Here is a 13,102-nt window from a genome sequence, read left to right as displayed (position 1 = left end):
GAAGGTTGCCTTGAACCAGCAAATGTCTATCCCTAAATAAGGATTCGGATGTGTCTGACCAAGCTCCAAAGTCTGGTATGACTTTTATTGCCAAGTTGGACCCAGAAAATAAAGCATCTGGATGAGGAAAAGTGCTTTTGTTTCTTGAGCCAATTTTTAGAAGGGGAAAGTGTTCATTATAGAACTCAGGAAGCCTGTATAAGCTTATGTTAGCAAACATTCCTTCAATAAGATACCAGTTATCTATTTGGTCTCGCAGGTCCAAATGATCAGGCTAACCTGCTACTTCCTGGCATGCATCTTCAGTTTCTGCCTCCCAGACAGGATGAGTGCTTCAGCAATCATTGGTTGCCACTGATATAAAAATTACTGTGTGGAATCAGGGCATGATCCATCTGGTCCAATGTTCTGTTCCAACAGTGGCCAGCCAGATATATCCCACTTGGGAGCTTCCTAGAGACAGTGGCTCACATCCTGACTAATGTAGCACTTGAAGAATTACTTGCCACTTTCACAAGGAGAATAGCAATTTTTGGCTGTTCTTCCTTCACTCTGCTGCCCCCCATGTCCCCCCTCACATGTCCTTGAGAGCTGAATAACCTTCAGGGACATTTTCAGGGGGCATCAAAAGCAGCAAAAGAAAAGGGGAGAATTGGCAAGAATTGTTCTGTATGCAAGTGGAAAGTACTTCCATAAGTGTGACATTAGTAAGGATGTGAGCCACAGTAAATAGGCATGACCTTTTGTTTCCCATCAGCATCTGGTGCAGAGGCATACTGCTTTCGAATATGCTTCTATTTAACGATTATGGCTAATAGCATTGATAGTCCTCCATGAATTTGACTAATCCCTTTTGAAGACTACCAGGGGTGTTGGGCATCATTATACTTGTTGTGGTGTTGAATTATTTAGGTTTATCATGCATTCATAAACACCTTCTACTTTTTCAATTCTGAACTTACTGCTAATTAGTTTCAGTGGATGACTGGGAATCTAGTGTCTTACCTAATGCTCCAGAGTACTGAGATGTAAAGTAACAGTTTGTGTAAATTGGTTTGTAGATATTCCTCTAAAATAGTGCATGTGATGTTATGCTTCATTGAGGGATCTCAGGGATTCCCAATAAGAGCTTTAAAATCATTGGCCCAGTGGGATTATGGCCACAAGCAAACTTGATTCTGATTGTCATGTGTCTTTATTCTTTGCAGGAAAAGATCATGTTTGCAGATTTATTGGTTGTGGAAGGAATGAGAAGTTTAACTATGTTGTTATGCAGCTTCAGGTGAGCTTTTCTTCATTCTACACATTCAGGCTTTTGCAAATACAGACATTAGGTCACCACTGGTGACCTAGAATTTTTTGTTGATGACCATATCTGTGGCTCTCCCCTTCCCAGAGAATATCACAGAAAATTCACAAGTGGGTTCTCTCTCTCCATGTTGAGTGGGAGAAATAAACCCCACTCTTCCTCTGGCACATACAGAAGACCTGTGAGAAGCAGTCAGCATTTACTTGCTTCAGGTTGGGAGATACTTAGGATTGGTTCAGATGTCACATGGAACCAAGATCAAACCTTGGCTTCCCACACCATCTCTCAGTCGCAGGAATACATGATCTGGAGTGTAATCCGTTACATTCATAAGGAAAGGGCAACCAGGAGCCGGGAATTGGCATTGTGGCGCAATGCAACTGACACCCGCCCACACTCCACTTATGTCTCCTGCGCTAACCCCACGGGGCTAGTATCGGATGAACGACTTTTTAGATTTTGGAAAGACAGCACAAGACCAGTTATCGCTTGATCCTAAGATGAAAACAGATTTGTTAGCAATGCTGGATTCGACTGATACCACACCGTCGGGGTCGAATCCAGCATTGCTAACAAATCTGTTTTCATTTTAGGATCAAGCGATACCTGGTCTTGTGCCGTCTTTCCAAAAGCTAAAAAGTTGTCCGTCCGATACTGCCCCTGTGGGGTCAGCGCAGGAGACACGAGTGTGGGCGGGTGTCAGTTGCATTGCACCACAATGCCAATTCCCGGCCCCTGGTTGCCCTTTCCTTATGAATACAACGGATTACCTCCAGATCATCTGTTACAGGTAAGCAACCTGTTTTTCCTCACTCCCCTATCTATGTATGAGCTGGAAGAATTCTACTTCCAGTTGTGATTGGAAACAAGCTGGGTTCAGTCATGATGTTTGAACTGACGAATCCTGGCTTATTCTAATCAAAGTGTTTGGAATAAACCACGCTCTGAAAATAAACCATTGACCTACTGACTCAGATAAAATTCAAAAATTCATTAAACATAGCCTGATTGCCTGATTGTTTTGTGGGTTGGATGGTAGATAGGTAGGGTCTTACCCTGATACCCAACCCACTTTGGTGTCCCTAGAACCTACCATGGGTAACAGTGGGGTGATTCATGTTTCCCATTGATCTCTAGGGCCTAAAAAAAGTGGAATTCACACATTTTGCAGCCCTGCTTTGAAAAACAACACTGCAGAACAGAAGCACACAGATTCCCTTCCAACACAGAACAGAACACTACATTTTGCCAAACAAACAGACAGTCCCAAGATGGCCAAAAAAGAATCACTGACCCAAAATCCACTGCTAGCCACAGTGCCTGCCTGCGCTGGTGCACAAGTTGCGCTCTCACACAATTATGACTCTATCCTCAGCAACAGCTGCCACAGCACAGCAGCACCCTTAGCAACCAGCAGGCATAGCCATAAGCTCAACTAGAATGTCTTCACTCAGTCACATTTTGAATGAGCAAGTACACCTTGCAATGCAGATTGCAGAGCTCAGCGGACCAGAGCAGTGCGTGAAGCACAAGTTACCCTCAAGGCCTGACACTGAGATAATCTCTTACCATGAAAAGAAGTCTTCTTTCTTCTCTTCTTCTCCAGTGTAAGCGTATATGTCTTCCTGCCTGCCTTTGTTTGGATAACACACCATGGTCTCAGATTGGTGCTAGACCCTGGCTGACAGCCTGACACATGGGTCAGGGCACCAGTCCATATCTCATCATTGGCTATGGCGGTGGTGTGTGTGTGTGTATGTGTCAGCAGCATTAACAGGCAAACTGTGACACATCTTGGTTTGGGGTCGACCAGGATGGGGCGATCTGCCAGTGGTGTTGGAGTGGGTGGGGGTAACCATGAGTTACTCACAGTCCATGGCCAGCTCTGCGTAGCCCAGCAGGGGGAGGTTGGCATTGAGGAAGACCAGCCACTCCATCATATCAGCATCAAAGCATGAGCAATGGGGTATCACCATGCCCCCAGCCATGGAGAACACCCTCTTGCTCTGCATGCTGGTTGGCGGGCATGAGAGGAACTGTCTGGCAACCGACATCAAGTCCGGCCAAATTTGCATTGTCCAAAACTAGATCGGCTCCACCTCCCAGCCTGCCACTGGCTCCTGCAGGTACTGCAGAACACACTTCTCTGCACTATTGCAGGGCTTAGTGGGTTCCTCCCATATCCCTGGGAAGGCACCAAAGAACCCCTCCATGAACCACCGGGTGGAATGTGGAGACAGCCGACTTGACCCTGCCAGGGGCACTACGCTTCTAGACATCTAGAGAGCCAGCGTGGTGTAGTGGTTAGAGTGCTGGACTAGGCCCGGGGAGACCAGAGTTCAAATCCCCATTCAGCCATGATATTAGCTGGGTGACTTTGGGCCAGTCACTTCTCTCTCAGCCTATCCTACTTCATAGGGTTGTTGTGAGGAGAAACCTAAGTATGTAGTACACCACTCTGGGCTCCTTGGAGGAAAAGCGGGATATAAATGTAATAATAATAATAGACTGGGAAGTGGCAGCGATAGTAGTACTGTTCTTGGTGGACTGCGCACTAGCAGTAGGTGCTCCAGCACTCTCCTCCTGGTTGTGCCCTTGCTTCCTCTCCTCTACTTGTGTAACTTCTGCAAGCAGGAGGTACCTCCACATGGGCAGCTAGTCAGGGGTGACTACTTTACCCTTTATCCTTCAGCCACATAGGCAGGACAAAACATGCTCTTCCAATTTACTCAAAGGTGCCCTGAGCCGATCCACCACTCCATTCCTCAGTTGACATGCCAAGGCAATGCCTTCCTCAGTGGTCAGAGTGATCTGGAGCTCACCCACCATCTTCTCAAGGAGAAGTGTGTTGGGCAAAGCCTGGCTCAGTGTTGCTGTCTCGGCATACAAGATGTTCAACATAGAATGACTCGAGTCCCAAGACAACCTTGGAAAGCAGTGCCCAGTCCTGGTTGGATAGGTCTCACACTTCCAAGCTGCACCTCCTTGCCAGGACGTGGATGGCCAGCTCTTGCTCCTGCAGGCACTGAATCAAGAGAAAGGTGGAGTTCTTCTGGGTCTGAACATCCTAACGGATCAGGTGTTCAGGTAGGCCCAGTTCAAGCTGCCACTCCCTGAGCCTACTCCCACCCTTTTCACTCCGATGGAAGAAAGCTTCATTTTTGCTGCACTTCTCCACAAGAGCAGCTGTGGCAGCAGCAGGATGACACCAAGCGCCTACAGCAGGGATGTCTTGCCTGGCTACAGCCCCAGAAAGGCCAAGCACACCCTGCACGAGCAGGTTCAGAGTGTGCACCACACAACGGGTGGACACAAACTGACCCTTCTAGGCTGCATTTTTGATGTTGGTAGCATTGTCGGTGACCATGAACCCTCGGCGAAGGTTTGGATTCAGGGCTGTTGATAGCTCAACTACCTTGTGCTCAGTGTCCAGCACCTCCACATGCAGCACAGCCCACCTGTTATTCGCTGCATGGGAGGGGCTGGCCACGCCACCAGCTATTCCCTCACTCTCCTGCCCCCACCAGTGCACCGTGAGGGACAGGAAAGTAGCATATCTCCCACTGGGACTAGTCTGCAGATCTGCAGTGACGTGCACGCTGGTGTCAGGTGCTGCTGCATGCATCAGCCTTGACATGGCCTCCCTGTATGACTGGTCCTGCCTGCAGAAGGTGATGCGTGAGGGGATCTTGTAATTGGGGGCAAGCAGCTGGCAGAAGCCAGCATGCACCACTTGGAATGGCTGGTCGTCCAAAGTGATCACCTCCCAATGGCCTGGGTCACACGATGAAGCTCTGGGTGACCAGATCACTTGTCCACCTACTGCACTGACTGTGCAGGCTACTTCCCCTGTTTGAAAACAGGAGCAGATGCCTTTCTGCTAGCTACGGACACACCATGCCTATGGCTGCCAGCAAGAGCAGGGAACCCCTGGAGGTGCTGTCTCAGATGTTGCAGCATCGCCATCATCCCAAGATGCTTGGGGTCCTTACACCTGCTGACACTTGTCCTGCAATGGGTGCAGAAAGCATGGCATGGGTCACTGGGGCAGTACTCAAAGTGGTCCCGCACCATGGAAAAATAAGCAACTTTAAGGGGATGTGGGGTTGGGGATGGTCTATTTATGTTCTGTGTGCCACACACAGATCTGTCTATAGTGCAGTGGTGCACACAGGGATGGTCTTCAGCTGGAGTCTTCCAGGTGTCACTCTCGGAGGCACGCTTGGGCTAAGCAGACACTGGGACTCAACAGCTGGGGGGAGGGCAGGTGGGCACCAGTCAGGCACCCAAGTGGTTCAAAAGTTAGCCCATTTGCACCTTATACGCCCGCCATCTTGAATCAATGTGGATGACATCATCACAAACTATTCCATTGAGGTGTCTCTGTGTGTCAGTCACTGAAACTGTACCCAATTTGGTTCAAATGGGTTAGGCAGTCCACAAATTAGCCCTCTGGCTCCTCAGATGCTCAAGCGGCTGCCATTTTGAACTGCAGTGCACATACACACATAGCACCCCAGTTATTAAAGTCACTGGGGGTGGTACTAGCTATCAAGAATAATAAAATAAAATTCCAAGTAGCACCCATTTAAAGGCACTGGTGCTGCTGGTACAAATAATAATTTTTAAAAGGTAGGGAGCAAAAATAAAGTAGTTGGCAGACACTGCAATTAAAAGGAGAAAGCGAGAGTGTGTGTTCAGGCACAGTCTCTCTGCTGTCTTCTTAATGCTGCTGCAGTCTCTCTCTGTCTCTGGTCCAAGTTATTTCCTCTCTTGAGGCACAAAACCAATGGTCTCTCTGCCTCCAAGCAGCCCCTTGTTTACCTTTTGAAACTCCCTCTTTTGGCTCCCAGCCAATGGGAGTACAGTTGCCCTGCTGACACTTGATTTGAAAGACAACAAGCCAACCAAGAAGCAAGGAGATCTCAAGCCAATCAGAAGGCAGCGCTAGGAGGCCAATCAGCGAAAAACATGGAGACAAAATGGTGTTTGCTAAGCGAATAGCACAAATCAATTCGCTACGAATTGCTGCCAATTCGATTCGTGATTGAATCACCCCTTTTATGATTTATGTAAGCCCCTTTATGTAAGGGTGATCCAATTAGTGAACAAATCAGTGAATCACTCCCAATTAACGGTGAATTGATTTGCTAGCAAATCGAATTGTATACCCCTAGTGAGACAACCACAAATAATGACTATTTGTCAAGTCCAGTCAAAATACATGGATCCCTGTGTTTTTCCAATTAGAACAGAAAAAACATTATTTCTCCCACTTTTTTCTTTTGCCTCCTTCCAGGGAAAAGAGAGGTTTTGTGTTATACTTGGAAACACATTTTGGGGCATTTGTTTGAAAATTAGAATGGCAGTGGTGTGTGAAAATCAATGACATGAGAGCACTTGCCTATTTTGGAGTTTTGACTTTGCACCTTAATCTCCTTTTGATTATAGTACTTTAACAAGTAATCGTGTGACATATATTGGGTTTAGATATTCTGTGCTGTGAGAAAAGTGTCGATAAAGATGAATGAAGTGCTAGGCCGTCTCTTAATGTGCTAAAGATCTCTGCTGGATTCCTGTGATAAGAACTCCTGAAGAGAAAATACTTTATTTTTGATGTTAATCCCATATTGGTTTCCTGTTTATAGCCTTTCCTCATATGGCTTGCCTTCTAGATTTGTAAGAATTTTTGAACTGTGAGACATTTGGAGTCAGGAAACCATATTATTAATTTATTATTATTATTATTATTAGTAGTAGTAGTAGTAGTAGTAGTAGTAGTAGTAGTAGTAAAACATTTTGTATTTTTGTTGTTGCATGGTAAATAGTAGTGACTCTCTTTTGAGTCACTTGGAGCATAATCTGGAACTGGACATGGTATTCTAAAGATGTTATGGCAAGGGTTCTAAACCATGGGGAGAAACGTTTCGTATTCAGTGACTATCCTCTGCACATAAGTGGTGAATGTGGGGTTCTCCAGGATTGTGGCCATGTGGTGTATGGCTAGCCAGCTCTGTGTGTGGGGGGGGGGCATGTCTAGCTTGAGTGTGCCCCTCTCATGTGTTGGCACTGAATGATGGCTGAAGCGGGCTTTAAGTTTCATTGATTTCATAGAGAAAGATTCCTGGGCAGATATGTGGAGGTTTTGCTGAGTATATGCTCTTCCTCTGTCCTATACAACAGTGTCAGTATTCTCAAACATAATAACTAATGTTCAGAGATTTTCCCAGGTAACTCTAATAGGCCCTCCTGACTGATGTAATGTAATAGATTTATATTAAAAATATTTACAAGCTTGCAAAGCTAGTAAACTGAAAAAGACAGGGAAATGTCAATTTCCCCCCGTCTCTTTACAGGAATTGCAAGGAGAACAAGTCACTCAAACAGAGCAGGAAAAGAGTTCTTGAGCAGATGATGTTCTCTATTTCTTTAAATTCAGCTCTATTCCCTTGACACTGTTAAAGGTTTACATTAATGTATGTAGCCAGCATGTTTCTGTGGTGGATGTGAAAATGGCATATTGACATTCTAATTGCATGGATTTGACTTCGGGGAATGAGAGCATTTTCCTATTTCTTTCAGTTATGGAAAGAATTGAATTGTCTTTCTAACTCTAGGTAGAGCCAAGGCAACAGTGTAATCTAGTTTCAGTGTTGTTGTTCTATTATTTATTTGTATATTACATGTTAAGAGACTTGTAGCAGATTTAATCCAGCCTTTGTCTTAGAGCAAGCTCACGTGAGCGGAAGAAAAATGCTGAATCATCCTCTCTCTTGCTTTCACCCACAAAGGCTGTTCCTTTTAAACTTTCCTGTTTCTTTAGGAACCTAATGGCTGCTGCCACCACCACCCAATTACTACAAAGTTTAAACACACACACAGACCCGGATTTGGGTGGAATTCCAGGGAGACTCTCCTTCTCTTTACCAATGGAAAAGTACAAAAACCTTCCACGTGCAGCCTACACGTGATGATAAAACTTGATAGAGTTGCTAAACAGTTAAACTTGAGCTGTGTGTTGCACCAGAGCTAGCCATTTTTCCTGTCCCCCTTTCCTGAGTTATAAATCCACTCAAGAGGCTTATCCAAAATTGCAAAGAATGAACTTTATTCAAAATACTACAGACTGCTTCTGAGGCTTTCTCAGTTTTTAGTTGCAAAAATAATCAGTAGGTTCCAATAATACTTTTAAAAAGCCACCCCAGTTCTAAAGAACAGGGCTGCAGGAACACACAAAAGCACCTTAGAAAGTGTACAGAGACTTTTGCAGCACCCTGGATGGATGGGCACAGGTGGTTGTTTCTTGGCTTAGTTATGTTACAGATAAAACACAATAGAACAGTTGCAAGGATTTGCAAGGCACACTGAAAGAAAATAAGTTTCTGATGCAAACTAACTAGCAAACTGTTCCCTAGGCTAAAACCCCTTTCCCTTGAAAACTCACCCCTCACCTGATGAGATTCAAGTATCCTGCCATCCTGTCTCTCAAGAATCTGCAGTTCCTTTTTGTAACTCCATGGCTACTACACATCCTGTTGCAAGCCCAGCCTGGCTTCAACTGCACAAATGGAGGCTCTTTTGCCGCCACATGGCCCTCTAGGTCCCACCCACCATGTGCTGAGTGGCCAATCCCTAAAGGTCACCCACCTGTCAGTCAAGACAGGGTTCACTTCCGGTTCACTCTTTAGAGGAAAGGAAAGGCTATTACTGCCTGATCGTTACAAGACCCAAATTCTTCTTGGATGTATTTTCCAACATACTCTGTGAGGTTGGTTAAGTCAAAGGAATAGTGACATGCCCAAGGCCACCCTAAATGTATTTATGACTGTGAGGCAGGGGCATAACTACAATTAGGCAGGGGGAGGCCGTTATCTCGGGGGCCCCCGCCTTGGGGGGGCGCCTCAGAGGCTCTCCCCCACCCAGCGCCTACCCGATCTTCCGCCGCCGAGGAGGCAGCCCTGGAAAGCTCATGGCAGGTTTTCAAAATCAAAGGACAGGAGCGTGCACAAGAGAGACGCCCCCGCCCAAGCCCAGGGAGAAGTGCAGAAGGCGGCTTCCTCTTCGGCGGGCTATGGCTTGTCTGGCATTTTTCTCTCCCGGGGAGAGGGGTGGAGTGCTTCGCGGCTGCTTTCCCTACGTTCCAAGGCTGAGCCTCTCTGCTCTCTAGCTTGTAACGAAGCAAACTTCCTTCTCCTGCCTTCTGCGACCGCTTTGTCGATACTGCGCGGTGCACGCTAGGCGAAGAGGCTGCAGCAGTAGCCGCGCCAAATTCCATGCGGAGGGGAAGCCCAGCCTTGTTTGCACAACCCTCAGCCAGCCAACCAGTCACGTGAAGCCCGTAGCCCGTAGCCCGCCTCTCCAGCCTTCCCCTTTTCTCTGAATGTGCGGTCCCCCTCCCTTTCCTTCAATGAATACACACAAGATTTCTCCTTAAAGCAACACTCCCCCATCAGTCAACATCAAACTCCTGCAACTTTTGGGGCCTGAAAACTGGGAGGGGGGAGAAGAAAATTAGCTAACGGTGGCGGCGGGTTGGAGGAGGAGGAAGACACACACGACTACAAAGATCGTGCATTCTTTCTTCAGGCAGAATTCTTTCTATACCCATTCTAAATCCTGCACAGCGGCGGGAGGGAAGGAGAGAATCCAATAACCAGGATGGGCATGTGTGAAATTGTACCCACGCGCAAACATCATTTAAGGCTTGTTAATGGAGCGGGGGAGATAATTGTGATTCAAACAGCAATTGGTATCAATACGCCATCACAAATCTGTTGTATTAGTTGGTTCTGCTTTCGTGTTCTCTGTACCTTGCAACTAGTTGGGATAGTTAGCAGAGACATCCGGCCAGAGGAAGGAGAGGTAAGCGGTGGCGGGGGGGGGGGCATTTAAGAATCTTGTCTCAGGGCCCACTCCAACCTAGTTATGCCCCTGCTGTGAGGGAATTCTGAATTGTGTTTCCTGCACCTACGCCCAGTTTTCAGTTCATTGCATGACATTGGGTGTGGGTTAGTAGACTAGTTACATAGGATACTGTCCACAGGAAGTCAGGCCCATTTAGCTAAGAATTGTCTACTCTGACTAGCTGCAACTCTCTAGGGTTTCAGACAGGTCTTTCCCAGCTCTACCTGGAGATGTTGGGAACTGAACCTGAGACCAGCTTCATGCAAAGCAGATGCTGCAGTCCAACTTCTAGAAGCAGCAGTTCTGTTTACATGCCCCAAGCTTGATGATGGAAAGAGGAGTGTGAGTCTGACCATGGCCTCCTATTCCTGACCATTGTAAGCCCACTAAGGACTCCAGGACCAGTTGACATGCACTTGCCCTACACGACTGGAGCACTGCATCTTCACCCTGAATGGCTACAAAGGGAGGTAGCTGGAATGGTCAACTCTATAAAGGTTGCCTGGAAGGAGGAAAAGAGAAAAGCCCAGCAATCAGAAGCAGAAGCAGAGTCGCATGCCTAGCAGCCAGCTGTCACTGCCTGTCTCTTTCTTGAGAAGCTGGCTGCCTGTGTGCTCTACAGCTGCTAGTCTGTTGCTTCTTCAAGCCAACTGTCTTTGCTACTACTCACAGCCAGCTGGCTTTGCTGCCCTCTGCTGGTGGTTGTTGCTTGAACCAGTCAACCAAGTCTACCTTTCAATTTGGCCACCTTGGGTCCTAAAAAAAAAAAAAAAATTCACCCTTACCATAGTTATTGCACTTAAAGAGCAGAATAGGAAACAAAGGCAGGTTCTCAGTGAAGGGGAGGAAATCCCTTCTCTGTAGCTCAAGAAGGAATAAATACTTCCCTTCAGATCAACCCTCTCCGTGCTATTGCTTCTTTGGGATCCTAAGAATTGGGACATAGGGATCCTGCTAACCACTGGGATATAAACACCAGTGGAATATATTATTAAATCCATCAATATGATCAAATTATATTTTCATACCACCTGTATGAAGCCACTGAAAACAGCACTGTGAATATCAGCATTTACCAAAAAGCTTAAAAATGAGAGGTTGTTCTTCAATGATGTGTGAAGGGATTGGCTTCCCAAAAAGAACCATTTAGCTTTTACTGGATCTCATACTGACCAAGGAATCTTTTGTGGAAAGATAAACTGAAAGGTCCAAGCTTGACATTAAGTGGGTGGTGAAATGGCTGCATTCTGTATTTGGTTCTGCATAAGTGGCTAGAGTGTGGAGGGAAAAAAGGAGAAAAAATATTTAGGACAGTTCCCATTTTCTCTCTATTTTTTGTCCAGAAGTTTTTAAAGGTTGTTTTGACTAAACTGTTTGTCAAAACATCCAAGAGAAACTTCCACAAGGAAAAGGGCTGCTCTGTAGTATTGGTGGTCACCGTTTTGGGAAATATCTTCACAACCAGTGTGAATAATGTCTTTTAGTCTGGAGAGGATCACTTACAAAAGTAGTTAAAATGGGATACAAAGTATTGTATGTTCTAACCCATGTATTATTTTTCCATTGAGTTTGCTGATATAGAGAATAGGAAAATGGGAAGCTGCCATTTACTGAGTCAGACCTTTGGTCCATCTAGCTCAGTATTATCTTCACAGACTGGTAGTGGCTTTTCCAAGGTTGCAGGCAGATGCCTAAAATGACCAAAATCTTAAGTAATGTATACAGATAACATTAGGAGCTTGGGTGGCTGGGCTAGTATGAGAGAGATCCAAATTCAAATCTCCACTCAGCCATGAAGCTCACTGGGTCACACTAGACATGATGTGGGAATTCTTCAATTGGATCTTCCAGTGTCATCTTCCTTTTGAAAAAGCAGCCGTGTTGGATCAGGCCCATGGCACAGAGAAAGAGGAGTTTGGGTTGTTGTTGTTTTAAAAACATGGAGGGTAGGTCTATCAGTGACTATTAGTCTGAGGGTTATAGGCCACCTCCAGCCTCAGAGGTAAGATGTCTCTGAATCTCTGAATATCGGTTGTAGGGGGAGCAACTGCAGGAGAGAAGTCAGGCTTTCATCTCTTGCCTGTGGGATTTCCAGAGGCTTCTGGTGGGTCGCTATGGACCAGGATGCTGGACTAGAAAAGTCTGGACTTGATCCAGTAGGGCTGTTCTTATATAGAAGGTAGAACCTTTTCTCCTTGCCGGGTATTAAATTGACTATGTTGTACCTGGTGCTGACATTTCTTACCAAAACAATGTGCAACTGTTTTAGGGCCGGAACCTTGCAGACCTCAGAAGAAGCCAGCCACGAGGAACCTTTACACTGAGCACAACCCTTCGATTAGGCAAGCAGATTCTAGAGTCCATAGAAGCCATTCACTCAGTGGGATTCCTGCACCGAGACATCAAGCCTGTAAGAAGTTTACATTGATCCTATTCTACCTATATATATGAATGACTCTTCTTGTGATTTTTGTTGCTGTTATCTTGTCTGTCAGACAGCCTCAGAGCTAAATGAAACCTACAAATCAGGGGAAATGCATCAAATGACATGGAAGGCCAGCCAGAACAGGATGGTCTTCATCAATTACTGAACAATTAAGAGGAAATGGGCTAGATGGCCCCTCAAGGGGAGGAATTCCAGAATTGAGTTGGCAGAGCTGATAAGGCCACGTTCCGTGTACTCCAAAAAGAAACTGTGAACACTGCTGGATAGGGAAAAACAAACTGGTGAAAACCTGGAGGAGCACAGGCTAGACTGTAGCCTGGGGACCTGTGTATTGATATTATCAAATAAGTAAAATAATACCCATAAACAAAATGCATACACCACCTCTCTTCTGGGCAGGGGTACTGTATTGGAAACAGTAAAATGAACACATGTCAATATCA

General features: G+C 45.9%; 1 protein-coding gene across 16 annotated transcripts in view; it reads left to right on the top strand.

Annotated features, from left to right (window-relative positions):
* The window catches only part of TTBK1 (tau tubulin kinase 1), a 179,179-nt gene that overhangs the window by 68,088 nt on the left and 97,989 nt on the right, over positions 1 to 13,102 (top strand). For all 16 annotated transcript variants that reach the window (XM_053312882.1, XM_053312863.1, XM_053312842.1 and 13 more), the window contains 2 exons: positions 1,209 to 1,282; positions 12,483 to 12,623. In XM_053312882.1, the coding sequence (XP_053168857.1) occupies positions 1,209 to 1,282; positions 12,483 to 12,623 (215 nt within the window). The remainder of the gene's footprint in view (positions 1 to 1,208; positions 1,283 to 12,482; positions 12,624 to 13,102) is intronic.

Source organism: Hemicordylus capensis, chromosome 1 (genome assembly GCF_027244095.1).
Source record: "Hemicordylus capensis ecotype Gifberg chromosome 1, rHemCap1.1.pri, whole genome shotgun sequence".
Lineage (NCBI taxonomy): Eukaryota > Metazoa > Chordata > Lepidosauria > Squamata > Cordylidae > Hemicordylus > Hemicordylus capensis.
Note: the sequence above shows the minus strand (reverse complement) of the source record. Positions and strands in the feature narration are given on the sequence as shown.